At 41.6% G+C, this 24,164-nt stretch overlaps 2 protein-coding genes and 1 long non-coding RNA gene across 9 annotated transcripts in view; 1 reads left to right on the forward strand and 2 right to left on the reverse strand.

Moving 5' to 3' along the window:
• CFAP43 (cilia and flagella associated protein 43) overlaps positions 1–3,494 on the reverse strand; it is a 100,335-nt gene extending 96,841 nt beyond the window's left edge. For 5 of the 6 annotated variants that reach the window (XM_015460666.3, XM_059881860.1, XM_010819895.4 and 2 more), the window contains exons 1-2: positions 3,297–3,494; positions 1,158–1,411 (exon numbers count right to left, since the gene is read on the reverse strand). In XM_015460666.3, the coding sequence (XP_015316152.2) occupies positions 1,158–1,411; positions 3,297–3,361 (319 nt within the window). In that variant the 5' untranslated portion in view covers positions 3,362–3,494. The remainder of the gene's footprint in view (positions 1–1,157; positions 1,412–3,296) is intronic. The other variant, NM_001205849.3, reaches the window with a different exon arrangement.
• A 4,376-nt stretch (positions 3,495–7,870) lies between these two features.
• On the forward strand, positions 7,871–21,159 carry LOC785216 (glutathione S-transferase omega-1). Of its 2 annotated transcripts, none has more exons than XM_005225691.5 (6): positions 7,871–7,940; positions 8,154–8,262; positions 11,842–12,064; positions 14,757–14,855; positions 20,051–20,157; positions 20,929–21,159. In XM_005225691.5, exons 1-6 carry the CDS (start codon positions 7,907–7,909, stop codon positions 21,080–21,082), a joined length of 726 nt encoding a protein of 241 aa, XP_005225748.2. In that variant the 5' UTR covers positions 7,871–7,906; the 3' UTR covers positions 21,083–21,159. The 2 variants fall into 2 exon arrangements, with proteins under 2 accessions (XP_005225748.2, XP_003587925.1); XM_003587877.6 differs by having other exon boundaries at positions 7,871–7,921.
• Positions 8,260–24,164, reverse strand: part of LOC112444463 (uncharacterized) — a 37,347-nt gene continuing 21,442 nt past the window's right edge. Inside the window, exons 4-8 of the long non-coding RNA XR_003032743.2 lie at positions 24,064–24,155; positions 17,309–17,404; positions 11,410–11,620; positions 11,270–11,323; positions 8,260–8,619 (exon numbers count right to left, since the gene is read on the reverse strand). This is a non-coding gene — a long non-coding RNA (uncharacterized lncRNA). The remainder of the gene's footprint in view (positions 8,620–11,269; positions 11,324–11,409; positions 11,621–17,308; positions 17,405–24,063; positions 24,156–24,164) is intronic.

Consider the following 24,164-nt stretch of genomic DNA (forward strand, 5'->3'; position numbering starts at 1 on the left):
TAAAGCACAATAAAGCAAAGCATAATAGAACAAGATATGACTGTAGATAGTTCCCAATGCATGAGTCAGGGTTATGTTTTAAATGTTATTTTACTCTGTTGAGAACACAGATTTCCCACAAATAAAATATTAAATGATAAATTTCTTGGCATGATCCAAACACTTCTTTCACCAAAAGTTACTGAATTAAGACGCTACAGCCTCAAGCCTTCCTGAGATTCTGCCCAAGATGTGTTACATGAGGGAATGGTTACACTGGGGCTTCAGTAGATGTGCAGTAGGCCAGTCTGGGACAGTTGTGTCTATGAATGAGTTAATAATAACTTAAATGGTAGGAAACATTGATTGATATTGCATATATGACATACGGAGAAAGAAGCGGCAACCCACTCCAGTATTCTTGCCTGGGAAATTGCATGGACAGAGGAGTCTAGTGTACTGTCCATGGGGTTGCAGGAGTCAGACATGACTAAACAATATGTGATATATATATATATATATATATATATATATACACACACACACATTATATATACACATATTTTCACATACATTATATATTATTCAATTATATATGTTATATATAATTTAATTTGTTAACAGTAGATACCATTATCTTCATTTCATGCATAAGGAAATTGAGACTCAGAGACTTATCCTTTAGAAGTTATATGATATCCATTCAGTTAGATTTTCAATAAATCATAAGGAAAGAAAATATTGTTCTGAAAAAGTTTTACAAACAGCATTTACTGTTCTAATAGAGTATTCTAATCCAGCACCTTTCAAGTTTAATGTACATATGAATCACCTAGGGAATCTGGTTAAAATGTAGATTACAATTCAGTAGGTACGGGATGAGAGCAGAGTTTCTGCATTTACAACAAGCATCCGAGGTGATGCAATGTTGATTGTAAGGAGAACACATATTGAGTAGCAAGGCTCTAGCCTACTTAATTAAATTCTCAGTGATCACCCTGTTTCCTTCCTTATAAATGTGTATTCCAAAAAAACAAAACAAAAACCACCAAAACTGAAAAAACAACCTTTCAAAAGAAAAAAAAAAAAAAAGAAAGAAAACCTTCATGTATAAGAGCTAGATCTGGTCACATCTTAAAATCTTTCCGTCATGTCAGAGGAAGGGTCTTGTACGATACCTTTTAATTTGGTCCTTCTGGTTAATCCAGGAAAGTTGTATATGTATATGAGTGGTCTTAGCCGTCGATCAGAAAAAGCCACAACTTCATAAGGAATGTTAGTTGCCACGACACCCACAATTCCATTCATACACTGGAGTACAGTTCTTTTCTTGGTTTCAATATTGATAAATATTACGAAATTCCCAGAAGGGTAGCAAATGGTGCTGTCGTTGACAAAATGAACATTCTGCTTGGGGAATCCTTGCACCCATCTTTGGGGGAAAAAAATAGGTCACATCAGTAGAATAGAATATATTTCAAATACTTTTTCTTTCTGTTTTAAACAAGGCAAACAATAGATCATGAACATTTTTGAAACTCATCTATTCTCTTTTCACCCCCTTTCTGCCCCAAACCATCTCTCAGATAAAAGAACACACAAGGTTGCTGTGAGACCAGTTCCAGTTCAGGCAATAAAGAAACTTAAGTGAAAACCTAAAGTTCCACAGGTCTTGAGAATCTTCTTCAGAGAGTTTTCTAGTGAAGCACAACCTCTGTTCAAACCTCTGAGAAAATCTCAGAAGGATTTCTGAGGTCTTGTATGCATGGAAAAGAAAAAGTAAAAACGAGAGAGAGCAAAAAGAGCTTGATCCTAATAGAAAACAGGTGCATCCTTAGCCTTACCCTTAAAACTAATTTTAATTTTAAAATAAATGTTTAAAAAAGCTTTAAATAAGATAGCCTGGATCCACCTGAAACTATCACAAGGTTGTTGGTCAGCTATGCTGCTGCTGCTTCTAAGTCGCTTCAGTGGCGTCCGACTCTGTGCGACCCCATAGACGGCAGCCCACCAGGCTCCCCCGTCCCTGGCATTCTCCAGGCAAGAGCACTGAAGTGGGTTGCCACTATACTCCAATATAAAATGAAAAGTTTAAAAAAAGAGAGAGAGAGCCTGCTTAGTGGTTCTGAGCCAAATAGGAAAGTTGCTTCTTTACTAAGATGGAGTGTGTGCAGCTATATTTTAGATCTAAAACTACAGATAAATGCACAAAGTAAAAGAAGTAAGTAGACATGAATGAAAAGGTTAGAACACAAAAGTAATATATTTTTAAGTAAGGAGTGTGTGGTGAATGCTAAGCTAGAGGAAGAAGACAAAGATGAGAGTCTGAGATGAGGGGAGAGTCTACCTCTATTTAAATGTTAAAGATAAGCTTAAAGATGATGTAGGGAGAAGGCAATGGCACCCCACTCCAGTACTCTTGCCTGGAAAATCCCATGGATGGAGGAGCCTGGTGGGTTGCAGTCCATGGGGTCGCTGAGAGTCGGACACGACTGAGCGACTTCACTTTCACTTTCATGCATTGGAGAAGGAAATGGTAACCCACTCCAGTACTCTTCCCTGGAGAACCCCAGGGACGGGGGAGCCTGATGGGCTGCCGTCTATGGGGTCGCACAGAGTCGGACACGACTGAAGCGACTTAGCAGCAGCAGCAAAGATGATATAGAGGACCAGAGAAAGACATTGGTTCGGAGAGAAACTTCAAGGGAATAGGGAGTACAGCCAGGACCGGTGAAGGATGCTGTGTGGAACACGGTGCAAGTAACACTCTAGAATGTGGATGGAAAGCAATACCAATTTACTCCTGCGCAGCGTTTTGTTTTTCAAAAGCCACTACAAGTGCAAACAAATCCAGAGTCGGTGGATAGGAGAGAGAAGGAAGGGACTGATGGCCCTAAGTACGGAGAAAATCACCAAAGACCATTAGGATGGAAAGAGGGCTGTCACCGGGATGCGTGTGGGCGGTGGGGAACATGAAAGGAAAAGATTATTGAAGGTAATAGCCAGAAAGAGGAGGCAGAAATAAAGAGTGTAGGAGAGCAGTACTGGGTAAGACAGCGGCGGGGTCGGGGGTGGGGGGTGAGTTTGGGGGAGGGGCAGGGAGGAGTAGAAAGAGATGGAACTGTTGTCATTGAATAAGGAAATGAGGGGAGCGAAGTCACAGAGAAAGGAAGTCTGAAGGAAGGCGTTGGTGGCTGAAGAAGAGGTCGAATTTGTGGGACGGCAGGTCTACAGGACAAGATGAAGCAAAGGGTAAGGAGAGGTTGTAGTTCTGAGAGAAGAATTTCCGCGAGGAGTCAGTCGCAGGGACGCCGCACCTCACGGACAGGGACGCGCCAAGAGCGACGTTGTGGACTTCATCTCGCTCCCGGCCTTGCGCCATGGCCCAGATATTTCTCAGCCGGCCGGGGGCAGCCAACACCTGACCCAGGCCAGGGTCCGCAACGGTTACCTAAGGTCCCTGGCTGCTGGGCTGGCAGAGCCGCCACTGTTTACACCGTATCCGGGATACCGTAACTCCTGAGCCCATTGGTTCTGCCCTTTAAGCTTCTCTCTCTTAAGCCAAGCGGATTGGTGGAAGAGCTGAGCTGTCTCAACCAATGGGAGAGCGGAGGGCAAAACAAGAGGCTGGCCCCGGGTGGGTGCTGGAGTGATCCAGCCTCGGACAAGTAATTACACAAATAATAAATGGCATTAACAGGCTTTAGTATTGAGTGCTGACCGTGCCAGACGTTGTTCCAAGGGCGGTTCAGATATTATTTCATTTAATATTCAAATCCTCTATCAGACCCATTTTGTAGAAAAGAAAAGCAGGGTGAGAGAAGTAATTGCCCAAGACTACAAAACTGAGAGGGACTTAAAGCCAGATCGAGTCTAAATCTAGAGCTTCAAACCTTTGATTACTAACTACATACTCTAATATACCCTCCACTATTTCAAGGAGGCATTCAGCTTCTGGAAGTAACGGATCAAAAGATTCGCAGTTTGTTCTTGCTTCCTCCCTTCCCTCTCTTGCCCTCCCCACCTTTACTTCTGCACTCCTTCCCTCCCTTCTGGTCCTCTTTCTTCCCTTCTTTACGTCTCTCCTTCTCATCTTGCCATCTTCTCGTCTTCATTTCACTCGCACATATTAATATTTACCGAGTATTACTGTGCATTGTGCTAGTCGCTTGGAACAAAATAGTGAGCAAACCAGATACAGTTCCTTTCTTTGTGGAACTTAGAAGAACCTCCTTCTTAGTGGGGCCCAGCGAGTGAGGAATAGACATCCATTTCATTACATAAAGGTAGAATGGTAGATTGAATTAAGAAGAAAAGAAGAACGATATTATGAGGGCTTATGGTGTAATTCTCTCCTGGTTGCATGGGCAGTGTCAGAGCTGATTGCTGTGTGCATGTGCTGTTTTCATTGAGATTTAAAGGATAAAGAGTGATGGCTGAGGGGCAGGGGATGGGGAAGGAATAGAGGACAGTTTTTTAAAAAGTATCAAGGCAGGACAACAGATGGTAAGCACTGGGAAGGGCAGTGTTATTGAAATAGAGGAAGGTCAGTAGAAAACACTGAAGGCTGGAGAAGGAGCAAGGGACAAGTAAAGGCCAAGTTGTGAATGCTGATCTTTATCCTAAGAGCCAGGGGAAGACATTGCTGCTGCTGCTAAGTCACTTCAGTCGTGTCTGACTCTGTGTGACCCCATAGACGGCAGCCCACCAGGCTCCCCTGTCCCTGGGATTCTCCAGGCAAGAACACTAGAGTGGGTTGCCATTTCCTTCTCCAATGCATGAAAGTGAAAAGTGAAAGGGAAGTTGCTCAGTTGTGTCCAACTCTTCGTGACCCCATGGACTGCAGCCTACCAGGCTCCTCCATCCATGGGATTTTCCAGGCAAGAGTACTGGAGTGGAGTGCCATTGCCTTCTCTGGGGAAGACATTAAATGATTTAGAGGAATGACAAGATAAGATTTATGTTTATAAAAGATCATTCTGGCTGGAGGATTATCAATTGGGTAGGAGAGTGAGGAGAATAGAAATAGGAAGATCTGTTAGGAGTTGATTTCATGATTCTAACAAGGGAAGCAAAGCAGGGTTGTCAAGCTGAGCACTACTGGCATCTGGGACTGGATATGGGGGTGAGTCTCACTGCAGGATGTTTAGCAGCATCCCTGTTAGGGCACCTCTACTGTTGTGACAATCAAAAATGTCTATAGGGACTTCCCTGGTGACTCAGTGGTAAAGAATCCACTTGCCAATGCAAGAGAAATGGGTTTGATCCCTCATCAGGGAAGATCCCACATGCTTCAGAGCAACTAAGCCAGGGAGCACCAACTACTGAGCCCATGTGTGACAATTACTGAAGCCTCAACACCTTGGAGTACGAGCTCGGCAACAGAAGCCACCTCAATGAGAAACCCGTGTACTGAAACTAGAGAGCAGCTCCCACTTGTTGCAACTAGAGAAAAGCTTGCACAGCAGCAAAGATCCAGCACAGCCAAAAATAAGTAAGTAAGATAATTTTTTTAAATGTCTGTGGATATTGTCAAATGTTCCGTTGAGGGGGGGGGCAAAATCACCCCCAGTTGAAAGCCATTGAGGAGGCAATGTGTTAAAAATATTTTAAAGGTAAAAACCTATATCAGGACTTCCCTGGTGGTCCAGTGAAGAAGACTGTTCCTAGTGCAGGGGACCTGGGTTTGGTCCCTAGTCAGGGAACTAACCCCACATGCTGCATCTCAGAGTTTGTAAGCCACAACTGAAGACCCCACATGCCACAGTGAAGATCAAAGATCCCACATGCTGCAACTGAGACCTGGCACAGCCAAATACATAAATATGAAAAACAATAACAACAACAGCTATGGGCTTTGGTGATGGATTGATAAATAGGGGTAAGAGAGAAGGAAGAATCCAGGATGCTCCTGGGAGTCTGATTATCACAATCAGAGATGGTGATGCACTTTGCTGACGTGGGATGAGGAAGGAGTGGAGCTATGTGTTTCTGCTCTGAAGAATTTCTTTGCTGAAATGTGAGTGCCAAACACAGGTGGTGCTTGGTGTTAAAGGTCTGCACTGATTGGCTGACAAAATCCCACATTGCTGAGCCATAGAGAGAAGTGGCTTGGACAACAGTCAAACTTTCTTCTCAAGTACTTCTTAAGCTCGGGATAGTTTATGTTGCCACTCCCTCACTAGTTGACTTATTTGTGTTCCATCAAGCCCTCCCTACACCCCCACGCCACCCCCAGAAAACACAATATTCCTTTAACTACAACTTGAGCATTTTAAAGCCATCATTAGAAAAGAAGGTGAAGAGGCAAATCTTGCTACTGCTCCCAGAGTAAATGGCAGGTAGGTGAGGCAGAAGGTGAGAAGAAGTGTGAACTCTAGGAAAGAGATACTGATCTGGGCTGGAATCAGCCATGACCTGGGAAGTCGAACCTGCCCTTTGCTAGAGCAAAGGAGAAACTGAACAAAATCAAATTGAAAAAGCATTGGAAAAGCATGTCTTACTCTCTGCAATCTGACTGGGTTTTAGATGAAAATGGAGGTCTCTAACTGGGTTTCTGGGGAATATCTGTGGCTGGTATTCAGGTGGAGATGCCGTGACCTCTACACCGTGCAGATCACAGGAAGAGGAGTGCTCTTTCTTTCTTAGTCTGGAGGTGAAAGACAGACTATCCCAGAAAATGGACTTGGAGGGACAATTGAGGAAAATGGGTGAGTTCTCACTGTGAATGATTTTTGATATTAGAAATAAAATCTAAGACCCATAATTTTTTAATCTAATCAGTGATGCAAGGAGCAGCCCTGAGCTTCCAAAGATGATAAGCAGTGTGTTTCACTATTTTTAGGAAGCCTGCAATCCTCCTAAACCCATTTTAGCTCTTTCAACTTTCTTTCCTTGCAAATCTCCATCCCATCATCACTAGACCAGTCCTGGACAGATTAAGCCTAATCCTCACCTTGAGGTTTTATCCCTTTGTAGATCTCAGCTTGTCTTAAAGGCCAAAAGAGCAAAGGTCTATTCGAGTTTATGGAGCTCTAAAACCCAAAACCTGTCCAGAACCATCCACAGGAAAACAAAACAACAACAAAGGACATTTATTTTCCAAGAAGAATTCATCTCACTCCCAGCTTCTCAGCTTTTCTTGGGTTGTAGCCAAGCTCTGTGATATCTGAAAGATGACTTTTCTCATCTCGCTAAAATATTCACCCATGAAGTAGGTTTTCTAGGATCTTTAAACATGGAAAAAGATTATACAGCATATTGGAAATTACTCCATTTATTAAGTACACGTATCAATGACCTTCTGTGTATTAGACAAGTATTTGCTTTTTGTGAAAGGCAATGTGTACAAGAAAATTGAGAAAGCAACATGTGAGCATCATTTCTCTGGATAGAAAGATGTAAATAATCAAAGTTTTTACAGTAAAGGTAAGCAGTTGCAACAGAGAGTATCTACTTATTTTCCTGTAATTGATCCGTTTTATAGTAGTCATAATAAACCTCAATTTATTGAGTTCCTACTATGTATTAAGAACTTAGTAAAAATAGAATCCTTCCAACAACCATACTGCAGAAGAAACAGGCTCAGAGAGGGTGAATTTAAGACTCCAGTTTTCACATGTACTGCAAAGGCGCCTGCAGTGGGAATATCGGCTGTGATCTCCCTCCAGGCGCCCAGGCTGCGGTAGTTGGGTCTTCCTTCTTGGAGAGGGTGGGGAATCCGCCTGCGCGCTGGGTCGGGTCGCCCAAGGGTCTCTGCGCTCAGATTTCCTTTCAGCGCCCGGGCAGCGCGGGTCCCTGCGCACACAGCCCAGGGCGGGCTGACGGCTGCCCCAGCCTGGCACTTCTGAGAAAAATAGGGGAGGCGCGACCGACTTCCTGGTTGAACTTTAAACTCCATTGGGAGCTCGGCCTGTGCTGCGCTGCAATGTCCGGAGGAACGGTCAGAAGCCTGGGGAAGGGTGAGGCTGCCCTCCGCGATCTGCAGCGGGGATCTGGGCGACCCTCGGCCGCGGGTCGGCGTGCGGCTGAACCTCCTGGGAAGGCACCCGCCCGGGGAAAGAGGCCGGGGCCGCAGCGCGCGGGACCTCTCCACCGCTGGGTCCGGGGAACAGCTGGAGGCTGGGGGTCCCTGCCACTCTCTGGGTTGTAACTGCGTCCGGTTCTCCCCGCAGGAAGCGCGCCCCCAGGGCCCGTCCCCGAGGGCCTGATCCGTGTCTACAGCATGAGGTTCTGTCCTTACGCCAAGAGGACGCTCCTGGTCCTGAGGGCCAAGGGAATCCGGTGAGGACCATGGAGGGGGCTGCTCCCCGATTTGGCCATGAACCAGCTGCTGAGGAAGGCCAGCTATTTGAGCTCTGGCAGATCCCTGAGTCTTGCTATATTGCCCTATATCCCAGTCCAGAGTCCCGGCCTTGACTCTGGGTAGAGTACTGAGTTAATTGTACTGTGCATATTTCTATAGTTTGGGTTATTGGTTGAAGCAAATAAAGTGTCTATGCCTAAAAATTCATGCTTTGGGGAAGCCACACAGCAAGGTTATTGACATAGGCGTTTTCCACAAGAAATCTGCAAGTCATTGGCTTTTCTCTGACACTGAAGAGCCACTGGAACCTTCTCCCTTAGAGTGACCTTTGGAATCTGTTGAACAAACATTAGATATATGTGGTGTGGAAGTTTTAAGAGATAGTTTCCATTCCAAAGAAATTTTCTATCTATATGCTTAGAATGTATAAACTACTTTTAGTCTTCTAGGGGGAGAATTAAGCAGGCAATTCCTTTTCCCTAAAAAAAGTAAGATATATTCCAAAGGGTAAAAAAAACACATTATTTATCAATTAGTCATCACTGCAGTAAGATTTCCATCATATTCTGGGTGAAACTGATTCTGAACACATAGCAAAATATTCAACATTTAGTAACACTTATCAAAACATTGTCTTATCTAAATATCATAATATTTACTGTATTAGAATCTCTTATTGCAATTAACAGATATCCAATTCAGTTGGATTGAAAAAAGACATATCTTGTGCTCATACAATTGAAGAATCTAGAGTGTAACTCCAAAACTAGAGTGTAACTCCCACTCTCCACAACTAGAGAAAGCCTTTGCACAGCAACAAAGACTCAGTGCAACCAAAAATTAAATTAATTTTTTTAAAAAGAAAAATTCAGCATTAAGACACAGCTGGATTTGAGGGCACCAAGTCCTGGGTGAGTGCCCCTCTGGACTTCTAAGTTGAAAACAACCCTATCTTACTGGCACAGTTTTCCAAAGGGAAACGGGATTGATTTACTATAAAAATGTGTGATAGGGGGTGAAGGGTGGTAACAGCTGCTGGGCAGTGCAGACAACAGAGGTCTACTATGTTCATGGATTAGTTTTTAGTCCCAGGGGACTTTGATTAGAGAGGTAGCTGACTTTACTATGGGGCTTCTCAGGTGGCATTAGTGATAAAGAAACTGCCTGCCAATGTAGGAAACTTAAGAGATACGGATTCGATCCCTTAGTCAGGAAGATCCTCTGGAGGAGGGCACGGCAACCCACTCCATATTCTTGCCTGGAGAATCCCTATGGACAGAGAAGCCTGGCGGGCTACAGTCCTTAGGCTTGCAAAGAGTCAGACATGACTGAAGCGACTTAGCATGCATGCACGCTGACTGTACAGCATTAGCAGTTCAGTCCAGTCGCTCGGTTGTGTCCAACTTTGCGACCCCATGGACTGCAGCGTGCTAGGCTTCCCTATCCATCACCAACGCCCAGAGCCTACTCAAACTCATGTCCGTGGCATCAGTGATGCCATCCAACCATCTCATCCACTGTCGTCCCCTTCTCCTGCCTTCAATCTTTCCCAGTATCAGGGTCTTTTCCAATGAGTCAGTTCTTCACATCAGGTGGCCAAAGTACTGGAGCTTCAGCTTCACCATCAATCCTTCCAATGAATATTTAGGACTGATTTCCTTTAGGATTGACTGGTTGGATCATTATAGAATCTACTAAAGCCTGGTTTTCTCTGAAAGGCACATCTTCCAACTTGCTGCAGCAGGTATGTTACCCTGTTGGCTCATCGTGCCAGATTACCAAAATGCATGTGTTCTGAGAACCTTGTTTATTACAAAAACCCAGAATTTACCTTTTCTTTTCATAGTATGAAATTTCAGAAATCTTGATAATTCCTTGGCAGAGAGCCTCATTATTCTTGCAGTGGCTTGTATATGAGTGTACAGTAATCTGTCAGCAGACAAACCCTTTAATACATACACACAAACGCCACTGTTCGTTCTGGCTATTCCTTTCTTTCTGTGGGAGAGAGGGTAGGATTGTGTATTTAATCCTCAAGCTAAATGATTTTGTAGCTACTCAGGTGGATGGGGATAAAGGAACAAAAGACGTTGGGGTGTATTATTTCTGAGTAACTAATTGGTTCTATTAACACTTTTCCAGCTTTGACAATGATATGGACCTGAGACCTGACTTTAACAATTATATGAACCTTCCCTTCCTCTTGTTTCCCCTAAATCTTTCAGGCAGGACAGAAATCAGATCTAAAAACAATCAATATAGTTCGGACTTCACCTGTTTCTTCTTTATGGGTTTATTTAGTGTAATTTACTCATATGCCATTTAAAAAAAAATCAATGCATGGAAATTTAATCTGAAAGCTTATTTTGTGGATGAATTTTTTGGATTCCTTAATATTCTTGTAAAAATTGATGAACTTTCTATTTGGATTAGCAAAAGAAACTGAATTTTATTAATACCATGTTGATTCTCATGTAGTGAGACCTGAACAAACTCAATTAGTTAGCTCAGATATTTTTAGTCCCAAATGGAATATCTAATTGACAATCTTGAAGAATTTCCACTTATTTATTCAACCAATGTGTGTTGAGTACCTATCTAAAAATGTTTATATATCTTCATACCATTTGAATCTATTTAAAACTTTGCTCATTTACATGTTTGTTTATGAATATGACCAAGACACACAAGCAGATCACTGCTTTCATGGAGCTTACATTCTAAGGAGGTGACATAACAAATATGTAATTAAGTTAGCAAAGTAATTTCAGATGCATATCTTAAGTTCAATGAAGAAAGTAATTCAAGAGATATAAAAAAGGCCAGTGTGGTCAGATCATAATGACCAAAGCAAAAGTCATAGGAAACAGATGTGACAGGTAACCTAGGGCCAGATCACATGGCATAAAAAGGGGTTCAGAGTTTATCCGCATTGCAGTGAGGAGCAATTGTAAATAAGCAGGAGGGTGGCCTCATTCAACTTACCTTTGTATATGGAGAGTGGGGACTTCTCAGGTGGCTCAGTGGTAAAGAATTCACCTGCCAATGTAGGAGATACCGGTTCAGTCCCTGTGTCTGGAAGATCCCCTGGAGAAGGAAAAGGTAACCCACTCCAGTATTCTTACCTGGGAAATCCCATAGACAGTGGAGCCTGGTGGGCTACAGTCCATGGCCATGGGGTTGCAAAGATTTGACACGACTTAGCAGCTGAGTACACAGGCACTCGAGTAGAGTGACTGACTGTAGGGAGGCCATAGTGGAAGCAGACGGGCCAGTGGGACTACCGTAGAGGTCCAGGTGGCAGATGATGTCTTGGACGAGGTGGCAGTGTTAAAGCTGAGAAGCAGATGAAGCCAGACTGTGATTTGAAGGTCTAGCTGACAGGTCTTGCTGATCCATGCGATTTGAGGAAGAGGGGGCAGGGGGAAGGAATCAAGGCCACACTGACTCCAAATTTTGGGGTCTGATCAGCTAAGTGGGTGATGAGACCGTTGACATTTTATTCAGGAATACAAGAAAAATGTTACTGTCTTCACTGTCTTTTATGTGTTTTTCAGGCATGAAGTCATCAACATCAACCTGAAAAATAAGCCTGAGTGGTTTTTCAAGAAGAATCCCTTAGGCCTAGTGCCGGTTCTGGAAACCAGTCTGGGTCAGTTGATCTATGAATCTGCCATCACTTGTGAGTACCTGGATGAAGCATATCCAGGGAAGAAGCTGTTGCCAGGCGACCCCTATGAGAAAGCTTGCCAAAAGATGGTCTTTGAGTCCTTTTCTAAGGTGCGTGTTTAAGCAATTTCAGCTCCTATTGAAAATGTCTTTGTTTTTAAAGCTGAATCAGTGCTATCACTCTAGGTTCAGTGATTTGGAAGGGAAAGAAACAGGATTATGGTCTTGCCGGCTCTGACATGTCCCGCGCACCCTTTCATGATCTGAATCCTTTTTACTTTCCTAACACTTTATATTCTTGTCATGCTGAAGTTTTTCCCAGACTTGCTACCTTCTGCTCTAGTCTTTCTAGAAGACTCTTCCCCCTTCTCACTTTGCCTGGTTGTCTCAGGTTCTCTTTTGTGCAGTCTGCACTCCTGTATGAGTGGAATCATAGAGGCTGAGGGCTGACTATACTATGCCGATTTATATAAGGGGGTTGAGCATTCAGATTTTCCTATCTGGGGGCAGGGTGTCCTGGAACCCAACCCCCACTTCCACCCCAACCGTGCCACCCCCAGCAAACACTAAGGAACCACTGTACCTGTCTGGAGACTGCTGTCTTCCAGAAGCTTGTTAGTACCCAGCTCTGTGTTCCCACATGTGCTAACTTCCGTCTGTGGGGACTGCTGACTTGTACGTAAGTTGTATGCCTGTGTGTTGTACCAGGGCTGTGAGCTTCTGAGGATGAGAGCCGTGTTTCCATTACTGCTGGCTCACTGCCTAGGCTTGTCACCAGCCCTGCCACTCCTTAGCTGTGTGACTCTAAGCAAGTTATTTATTATTTACCTCTGTACCTCAGCTCATGTATAAAATGAGTATAATAAGGGTTCCTGTGCCACTGAAAAAAATCGGTTAATATAAAACACCTGAAGTCCAATACATGGTGAATACTCAGTGTTGGCTCTTGTTCTTCTAGCCTCAGTGTTTATCTGTGGGCATCTCCTGCGTGTTGGCAACAGCTCCTTATGGGCTGAGTAATGGCATTCCTGTAGAGAACTTCCTGTGTTTGAACTAGCATCAGTATTAATTCAAACAGTTAGATTAGTTCAAACAGTTAGTATCAAAAAAGAAATGACCAAGAGCAGACAATGTGAATAGCCGCATCAGGTTATATCTATATAATGTCTGTATAATTCTGTTAGTTCATCAGGATATATGTCAGCATAATAGGAAACATCTTGTCTCTAGGGAAAGAAATGGTGAAAAAAAAATCTACAAAGTGAGACTTGTAGGGAGAACATATTGTCTAAGGAAACACTGAAAAGGGAAAAACCAGTGGGGAAGGAAGAGGGAGTTGGCTGGCTTAGCAGAATGACAGTGAAAGAATGCTAGAGATTTCCACTGTCGAAGATGATAGACAGGGGATATGGTGTTTACAAGAAAGATATTGGAGAATTAAAGAATCATAATACTGAGATTCCTTGTACTGTCTAGAAAGAAAAGGCGCTAACAGCTGGAGACGCCCACCGTTTCTTCCCTGCTCACACTCAGAGAAGAGGTGGGCTTAAGTACCGCATGACCCCATCCTCCTGACCACAGCTCAGGAAGCCAGAAACGCCCCCAGCCGTACCCCAGACCAATAATTATTTTCCTGAGAACTTGGGAATGAGACACAAACTAAGACAATAAAGGTGTTGAGATTTTGGAGCTGTACGTTTATATCACTGGAGACCTAACAAACCAAAGACACACACAAAAAGAATTTTTAGCAAAGCAGAGGTTAAGAACATTGCAAAGGGAACTGACATTTGGCAAATAATATGAAGCAGACATTCAAGGAGAAGCAGAGATGAAAGACCATCCAGACCCAGATGGAAATGTGGAAGGAAAGGCTGCCTGCAAACCTTCAGTTCCAATGAAGGCAAGCTGTACCAACATGGATAGGCTTTCTGGACATTCTCCTGTACTTTTACAAGGGCCTGTTTACTTACACTGGGACAAGTGGATTTCTGTCTCTTGCAGTGAGACAATACCAAAGACTGAGCATTAAAACACAAACACCTCCACCACAAGCATTAAAGCATCTGCTGCTACACCTGTCAAGTCTTCAGGTTGTCAGCCACTTTGAGCTGTCTTCTCATGCTTGTCCCAAGGTAGAGATCAGGAAAATCTCCTTCCCAGCTCTCTTTGCAGCTCGTGCCAAGGCCTGGGATCTACGCTCTTCCTCTCACATGCACACATGCTAGGGTTCAGTTCAGAAATGAGACATGTGGAGAAGTAGGCATGGGCTGGGGCACCGGTTCTGCTGATGAGAGTGGCTGGTAGCAGAGCTCCTGGCTTTCAGGAGCTGGGGTGATTGCAAGATTCAATTCCAGCCTGGCATCACTAACCTTATAGTCCAGCATCTGGCAGGGGCACAAACTGTAGCACTGAGTGCTCAATTCACTGGTGGCAAAGAATGCTTCCCATCAGGTCCGTTTCCACCATGATTTTGGAATGGTCCAGTTCAGTTCCAGACCTGTTTGTTCCGCCTCTCAACAATTCAATGAGCAACAATTCTATCAGTGTCCTTTCAAGATATGTTTGACTCAAACTCAACAAGATGGCTTCTCCTAATAGTTCCTTATAAAATCTTGACTCTTACAGCATCTTAGGCCACAAAACTGTTTTTAAGATCAGTACCTGACCTCTGTGAGTACAGAAACTAAAGTTTCCAGAACACCCTGACTCTGGGACTATAAGGGTTCTGTGGTGCTTTTATATGAAGGGGCTGATATCGTTAGCTTCACACTGATAAACTAAGAAATTTTTCTCTGTCTAGGTACCATCTTTGATGGTAAGCTTTCTTAGAAAGCAAAATAAGGAAGATTGCTCTGGCCTAAAAGAAGAACTGCATAAAGAATTCAGCAAGCTGGAGGAGGTAATCAACCCCTTCTTGATTTTATGGGAGTAATACATGGTATCCATTTTTTCTTCTATTCTTTTTTTTTAATATTCCCATCTCCAAAATCACTTTAAGGTAATTAGCAATAACACCAAAAAGGAAATTTTAGTTTACAACAGATAGCTATAAGCTGCTGTGTTTAGGATATAAATGACAACACCTAAAAATGTTTTGTCATGGACTTGCTTTTAGAACATTTTATTGCACTGACATTAAAATATCAAGGAAAAATGTCACCCACATTTCCACAATTTGTCACCTGTTTTAATTTTTCTATGCTTGTTCTATGTATATTTTTAAACATTCAGATCAGATCAGTCGCTCAGTTGTGTCTGACTCTTTGCAACCCCATGAATTGCAGCACGCCAGGCTTCCCTGTCCATCACCAACTCCCGGAGTTCACTGAGACTCGTGTCCATCAAGTCAGTGATGCCATCCAGCCATCTCGTCCTCTGTCATCCCCTTCTCCTCCTGCCCCCAATCCCTCCCAGCATCAGGTCTTTTCCAATGAGTCAGCTCTTCACATGAGGTGGCCGAAGTACTGGAGTTTCAGCTTTAGCATCATTCCTTCCAAAGAAATCCCAGGGCTGATCTCCTTCAGAATGGACTGGTTGGATCTCCCTGCAGTCCAAGGGACTCTCAAGAGTCTTCTCCAACACCACAGTTCAAAAGCATCAATTCTTCAGTGCTCAGCTTTCTTTGTAGTCCAACTCTCATATCCATACATGACCACTGGAAAAACCATAGCCTTGACTAGATGGACCTTTCTTGGCAAAGTAATGTCTCTGCTTTTTAATATGCTGTCTAGTTTGGTCATAACTTTCCTTCCAAGGAGTAAGTGTCTTTTAATTTCATGGCTACAATCGCCATCTGCAGTGATTTTGGAGCCCAGAAAAATAAAGTCTGACACTGTTTCCACTGTTTCCCCATCTATTTCCCATGAAGTGATGGGACCGGTTGCCATGATCTTCGTTTTCTGAATGTTGAGCTTTAAGCCAACTTTTTCACTCTCCACTTTCACTTTCATCAAGAGGCTTTTTAGTTCCTCTTCACTTTCTGCCATAAGGGTGGTGTCATCTGCATATCTGAGGTTATTGATACTTCTCCCGGCAATCTTGATTCCAGCTTGTGTTTCTTCCAGTCCAGCGTTTCTCATGATGTACTCTACATATAAGTTAAATAAACAGGGTGACAATATACAGCCTTGACGTACTCCTTTTCCTATTTGGAACCAGTCTGTTGTTCCATGTCCAATTCTAACTGTTGCTTCCTGACCTGCATACAAATTTCTCAAGAGGCAGGTCAGGTGGTCTGGTATTCCTATCTCTTTCAGAATTTCCACAGTTTATTGTGATCCACACAGTCAAAGGCTTTGGCATAGTCAATAAAGCAGAAATAGATGTTTTTCTGGAACTTTCTTGCCTTTTCCATGATCCAGCGGATGTTGGCAATTTGATCTCTGGTTCCTCTGCCTTTTCTAAAACCAGCTTGAACATCAGGAAGTTCACGGTTCACATATTGCTGAAGCCTGGCTTGGAGAATTTTGAGCATTACTTTACTAGCGTGTGAGATGAGTGCAATTGTGCGGTAGTTTGAGCATTCTTTGGCATTGCCTTTCTTTGGGATTGGAATGAAAACTGACCTTTTCCAGTCCGTGGCCACTGCTGAGTTTTCCAAATTTGCTGGCATATTGAGTGCAGCACTTTCACAGCATCATCTTTCAGGATTTGGAATAGCTCAACTGGAATTCCATCACCTCCACTAGCTTTGTTCGTAGTGATGCTTTCTAAGGCCAACTTGACTTCACATTCCAGGATGTCTGGCTCTAGGTCAGTGATCACAGCATCGTGATTATCTGGGTCATGAAGATCTTTTTTGTATAGTTCTTCTGTGTATTCTTGCCATCTCTTCTTAATATCTTCTGCTTCTGTTAGGTCCATACCATTTCTGTCCTTCATCGAGCCCATCTTTGCATGAAATGTTCCCTGGTATCTCTAGTTTTCTTGAAGAGATCTCTAGTCTTTCCCGTTCTGTTGTTTTCCTCTATTTCTTTACATTGATTGCTGAAGAAGGCTTTCTTATCTCTTCTTGCTATTCTTTGGAACTCTGCATTCAGATGCTTATATCTTTCCTTTTCTCCTTTGCTTTTCGCCTCTTTTCTTTTCACAGCTATTTGTAAGGCCTCCCCAGACAGCCATTTTGCTTTTTTGCATTTCTTTTTCATGGGGATGGTCTTGATCCCTGTCTCCTGTACAATGTCACGAACCTCATTCCATAGTTCATCAGGCACTCTATCAGATCCTAACCATAATCAGAGCATAAATCATTCATGTTCTTTTTTCTACTTATTATTATATAATAAACATTCCCCACCACAAAGAGATGCCATGAATTAGACAGACACTTGGGGAAACCCAGATATGGTTTACCTGCTTTGCAGAAGAACTGCCATTTGGACCTTTACACGAGAATTCCTCTTCCATTCACACTGAGCGTTAGGTTTTTACTGAGGGAAGACACAGTTCCTGTTTCATATGGAAATGCAGGCTTTTATCAGTAAGTATGAATTTTGCTGTAGATTATTTCAGAAACCGGTTTTTTTTTTTTTTTTTTCCATTAAGAAAGTTCTATTACTCTCTCTCTCTTTAGTCACTAAGTTGTGTCCAACTCTTGCGACCCCATGGACTGTAGCCTGCCAGGCTCCTCTGTCCATGGGATTCTCCAGGCAAGACTACTCGAGTGGGTTGCCATTTCCTTCTCCAGGGAATCTTCCCAACCCAGGGATCAAACCTGGGTCTCCTGCACTGCAGGCAGATTCTTTACCAACTGAGTCTTGAAGTTTGCTGTTTTTTTTTTTTTTTTTAAGCCATGAATGAGTGTTCGATTTTATTGAATGCTTTGTCTGTTCCTATTACATTTTTTCAAATGTTCATAAAAAATTTTTCCCTTTAAACTGAAGAGTATAGTATAACTAACAGATTTTTCTGGTGTTGAACTATGCTAGTATTACTGGGATAAAACCTAATTGTTTTAAATGGTTTTCATATATATTCTAAAATTAGTTAATATTTAAAGAATATTTGCGTATTTGTTTATATAATAGATTACTTTGTTCTAATAGTATCTTTATTTGCTTTTATATATCAAGGATATTCTCACCTCATAAAATGAGTTGTTACTTTCTCTGGATGTCTAAGCTCTGAAACCATTTGATATCTTTTGGCTATTTCTGTAAAATATTTGAGTCTGGTGTCTTTTATGTGGGTAGAGTTCAATTTTTAATGGTGATTAATTTGGGGGGGTGTTGTATTTTTTCTTAAATCAATTTTGGTAATTTCTATTTTTACTGAAAATTGTCCATTTCATCTAAGTTTTCGTATATATGGACATGAAGATGATCATGTTTCCTGATTTCAAAAAATCTCTGTGTACAACTATAGTTGGCCCTGAACAGTGTGGAGGCTGAGGGTGCTGACCCTTTGAGCAGTAGAAAATCCATACACTTCCTGCTAAATTTGGGGTTAGTTGGGAGGCATATAAGTTTCTTCCCATCTGTGCTTATAGACTCCCAGTTAAGGACTAATACATTTCCATGTTTCAGGCTGCTGAGAGGTTATTTCCTTCTGACTGAAACTATACTTACTTTATTATGCACAATACAATTACCAGTCACTACAGTTTTAAGGACAGTCCCAAACAATATTGATTCATTGTAGCATTCTAAGTACCTAATAATTCAAGGTACTCTGCTGAACAGTATGGGAGGTAGAAAGTGAGAGGCAGTTCATACTATGCAGACGGTTAATTTGGTGGTAGACCAAAAACATACTCAGGTAGGTATAAACAACCTGTTTACAATGCAGAATATTATAAGGGCCCTGAAAAAAAACTATGGATATCTTGTAAATGGCAAAATGGTTTGGTGTTAATTAGCTAGACAATAATCTCAGTTCTTTTCTTTGTAAAACCATAATACCAATTCACCTTCTTAAATTTCAGGCATACACTTTTGTGCTTTGTTTTCAAAGAATTTTACTTGGCATCTGTTTAATAATTAATCTAGTTATTTCCAATATATTTTAAGTAAACTTTTCTACTGAAGTATTATATGCAGAGATTTACCCAAAGCGTAAGAGTATAGCTTGATGAATTTACAAAGTAAACACAACCATGAAACTGGCACCCGTATCAAGAAAGAGAATATTAGTTTTGAATGATTTTTGTACTTCATACAAATGGAATCATAATATTCACTCTTTGGGGTCTGACGTCTTTCATATAATATCAAGTTTCTGAAGTTCATCTATATTGCGTGTAGTTAGTTCATTCCTATACTTTGTATAGTGTTCCAATGTATGCTGCTGCTGCTGCTGCTGCTGCTAAGTCGCTTCAGTCGTGTCCGACTCTGTGCAACCCCATAGACGGCCTCCTCTGTCCCTGGGATTCTCCAGGCAATGTATGACTACTGCACAATTTATTCATTTTAGTCCTAATGGACAGTAAACATTTCCAATTTGGGGTTATAAAATAGTGCTGTGATGAACATTCTTATACCTATGGTTTAGTGACTATATGTTCACATTTTCAAAAAGTAGAATTACTGGGTTATAGAGTATGCATGCACTCCGCTTTAGGAGACAATGTTAAAAAAAAAAAAGGCTAAACCAATTTATACTCCTGTCAGCAGTGGGTCTACAGAGTTACTAACTTCATCTTATTCCTTTTAGCCATTCTGATGGATGTGAAGTGGTATGACATTTTCATTTTAATTTGCATTTCCTGAATGACTCATGTAGCTGAGCACTTTTTCAAATGATTATTGGCCATTTGGAACTTCTCATTTGTGAAATTCAAGTCTTGCCCAATTTTCTGATGAATTGTTTGCCTCTTTCTTATTGATTCCCAGGAGTTCTTTCTATATTCTGAATACCAGTCCTTTGTTGGGTATGTGTATTGCAAAGATCTTGTATTCTGTGGCTTGTTTTACTTTTTTCCCCTTTCCAGTAAAATAGACTGTTTTGCGTTATCCCAAACCAAGAGATTCTAAAGCTTAAACTAATCAGACAAACCCCAACTTGACTATGTCAGGGCAAAAGTTGCTACTGTCACTTACTTGACTTGCCTTACCAGATGCAGAAATAAGAAGTATTCTTATGCTGTTTAATGTTCAGGTTCTGACTAATAAGAAGACAACCTTCTTTGGTGGCAGTTCTCTTTCTATGATTGATTACCTCATCTGGCCCTGGTTTGAATGGCTAGAAGCCTTGGAGTTAAATGAGTAAGACATTTGAATATTTTTTTGCATAATTTAAGATAATGATAACTGGAATTGTATACACTAACCTTTTTATGGACAAAATTAATGTATCTCATCAAGTAGATTAATGGGAGCAGCCAACAGAAGGATACTTTGACTTTCCAGGGCATGTCCTATACCTATACTCACAATTTTCTCCCATCTCTGGGGGTGGGCAAGGGTGGGGAGTTCTGTGACAGGTAGTAAAATATTTGAAAAATGATTTACTCCTTCCCTCTTGGTTAAAAATCCATAAGGATATACATTTTCATAATGACGTCAGGCAGGATTGTGTGACTAATGCCACCTCCCATTTACCAGCAAGAGTCCCTCACTGTTATCCAAACTCCATGTTTTGAAGTTTAGCAGCCACCTTAGCTTACTCCTACTTCCTAGAGCTTACAGTTACCATTAGTCACAATCTGACCAGAGAGTAATAAATATGTAATGTTCTTGGTCGTCTTTCACTTTCTCATTTAAAAAAAATATCAGTCTCTCAGTTTGGACAAGTTCTTAGGTTAACTGAGCAATTCACTTCACTCTAGTTTTAGATTCCTCTTCCACAAAACAAGGACCTCTACAATATCTTCCAAATCTCTTATTTTATGGTTATGCATATCTTAAAGAAATATTTCTAAAGGACTACTTGAAAAGATTAGAGGAAAACAATATGAAACTGGCAAGTTACAGGAGCATTTGCAATGCCTTCCTACTTAGCCTTATTCATCCCTCCATTCTTTCCAAATCCTGCAGGTGTGTAGACCACACTCCAAATCTAAAGCTCTGGATGGCATCCATGAAGAATGATCCCATAGTATCATCCCTCCCCACCGATGTGAAGACCCTTCAAGATTTCTTCAACCTCTACTTACAGAACAGCCCCGAGGCCTGTGACTATGGTCTCTGATGGAGACAAGAGTCAGCAATGAAGACATAGCTGATACTTTGCTTCACTAACATGAATAATACCATGCTTTTATTTTACCAAGTGTTCTCATGTCTTATTGGATCACCTTCTCTGATTTGACATCAAATTTGGCTATACTGTGGGCTTTCCTTAAGACCCTCCTGCAGAAATATAAACATATTTCCTGTCTCAGAATGCTCAAATGACTCTAAGGGCTATCACAGTCCATGCTGATAGACTGGAGGATAAACTGCAGTGCACTTATTCTTAGGGCTGATCATGAGCTGGCCTCAGACTGTTCCTGTGCTTGCCTCTCATAGCTGATCTCTTGTTCACATCATTATGATTGCTTAATTAGATCTTCAAATTTTTCTGACCTCATGGCTTCTGCATATGCCTTTCCTCTGCTTGGAATCCTCTTCCTTTGCCTCATCACAAAGCTCATCCTTTAAGTATTGCTAGGAATTGAATTTTGTCCCTCAAAATTTGTAGGTTGATGTCCTCACTCTCAGTATCTCAGAATGTGACTGTATTTGGAAGTAGGGTCTTTATGAAATGAAATGAAGTAATTTAATGTGGACCTACTCCAGTATGATTAGTATCCTTATAAAAAGGGAAATTAAGAGACAGATACACACAGAAGGAGAACACCATGTGAACACAAGGACAGTTATTCACAATCAGGAACAGATTCTCCATCGTAGCTCAGCAGGAATCAATCCTGCTGACACTTGATCTCAGACTTCTGGCCTCCAGAACTGAGACAATAAATTTCTGTGTTTAAGCCACTCAGTTTGTGGTACTTTGTTAATGGCAACCCTAGCAAACTAATACAGCCATCAAAAGGTGAGTGGGTAAATAAACTGTGATATATATCCATACCATGGAATAGAAAGGAATCAACAACTAAAACACAGCAGCATGGGAGAATTAGAAAATAATTGTGCTGCATGGAAGAAGCCAGACCCCAAAGAAAGAGTATATAATGTATGTGTAATTCTTGAAAATGCAAACTAACCCAGAATGTGAATAAGCACATCAGTGATTCCCTGGGAGTGAGGGGCAGGGCTTCAGTGGTGTACGGGTATGTGTGGTGAGAGCCAATAAGGAAGGACCTGAAGGAGCACAGAAAAACTTCTGGAGATGATGGATATATTCATTATCCCAATTATAGTGATGCTTTTATGGGTAAGTCAAAAGTTATCAAGTTGTTTATATACATATAAAGTTGTTTATATATATATATATACACACACATATATATATACATACATACAGTGAATTATACATCAATTATATCTCAGTAAAGGGCTGGAAGAAGCACAAGCTGGAATCAAGATTGCCGGGAGAAATACCAATAACCTCAGATATGCAGATGACACTACCCTTATGGCAGAAAATGAAGAGGAACTGAAGAACCTCTTGATGAAAGTGAAAGAGGAGAGTGAAAAAGTTGGCTTAAAGCTCAACATTCAGAAAACAAAGATCATGGCATCTTGTCCCATCACTTCATGGCAAATAGATGGGGAAACAGTGGAAACAGTGTCAGACTTTATTTTTGGGGGCTCCAAAATCACTGTAGATGGTGATTGCAGCCATGAAATTAAAAGACACTTACTCCTTGGAAGGAAAGATATGACCAACCTAGATAGCATATTCAAAAGCAGGGACATTACTTTGCCAACAAAGGTCCATCTAGTCAAGGCTATGATTTTTCCAGTGGTAATGTATGGATGTGAGAGCTGGACTGTGAAGAAAGCTGAGCACCGAAGAATTGATGCTTTTGAACTGTGGTGTTGGAGAAGACTCTTGAGAGTCCCTTGGACTGCAAGGAGATCCAACCAGTCCATTCTAAAGGAGATCAGTCCTGGGTGTTCTTTGGAAGGAATGATGCTAAAGCTGAAACTCCAGTACTTTGGCCACCTCATGTGAAGAGTTGACTCATTGGAAAAGACTCTGATGCTGGGAGGGATTGGGGGCAGAAGGAGAAGGGGATGACAGAGGATGAGATGGTTGGATGGCATCACCGACTCGATGGACATGAGTTTGAGTAAACTCCAGGAGTTGGTGATGGACAGGGAGGCCTGGCATGCTGCGATTCACCAGGTCGCAAAGAGTCGGACATGACTGAGCAACTGAACTGAACTGAACTGAAAGTTGTTGTGGGTTTTTTTTTGGCCGATTGAGGGATCATAGTTGCGAAACAGGAATCAAACCTGTGTCCACTACAGTGGGAACATGGAGCCTTAACAACTAGACCACCAGTAAATAGTAAAATTTTTCTGCACAAACAGTAAAGAAATTCTGCATAAACTAAATGTTATTCTATGAATCAAGATTGTTACATATTTCCATGAAAAATGCTGGTATGTAAGTATTCACAATCATTCTTGGATTGAGAATATTAAGTATTTCCCCTCAATAAGACAAATTTCCCCCCAAAGGAGTTTATATTATGGATAGAACAGTGAATGCATCTTTGAAGGTGACCACATGAAGTGATCCAGCAAAGACCAGACGTGTGTCTTATTCACAAGTATTTCCTATACAGCTGGGAAATGCAGTATAATGTTCCAGTCTCTGAACATTTAATTGTTTTAATGTCCCTAAAAACAGTTACTTCAAACTGGGCTCTAATATGAAGACCATCTTAATTTCAGCATTAGTAGAAATAATGAAAATAATTCATAGGTACCCTTTTAGGAAAAGATGAAACTTTATGTACTTATTCATGTATTCTTTACTTGACAAAGGAAATATTATAACACACTGATGAGAAAGACAGTAATTAATCTGTTAGCTTTTGCCCTGCCAATTTGCTGCCTGAAAGTACTGATTATATTAAGCCTTATGATTAGGACTTTTATTCCTTCCATTTTTCCTTGTTCCAATTTCTTATGTAGACGTGCTTTGATAAAATCCAGAAAGATAAATTAAAATGTGACCCAATGAAAGGAATTCTGCAGGAGGCTGCAACTTACCAGAGGGCCAGTTCAAATTCTGGAAGGGAGGAGTAACTAGGCAGGTAGGTGCCACAGTAACTGAAGGAAAGTAGAGTCCAGGAGAACATTGCCTATAATAT

Source organism: Bos taurus, chromosome 26, assembly GCF_002263795.3.
Source record: "Bos taurus isolate L1 Dominette 01449 registration number 42190680 breed Hereford chromosome 26, ARS-UCD2.0, whole genome shotgun sequence".
Classification (NCBI taxonomy): Eukaryota; Metazoa; Chordata; class Mammalia; order Artiodactyla; family Bovidae; genus Bos; species Bos taurus.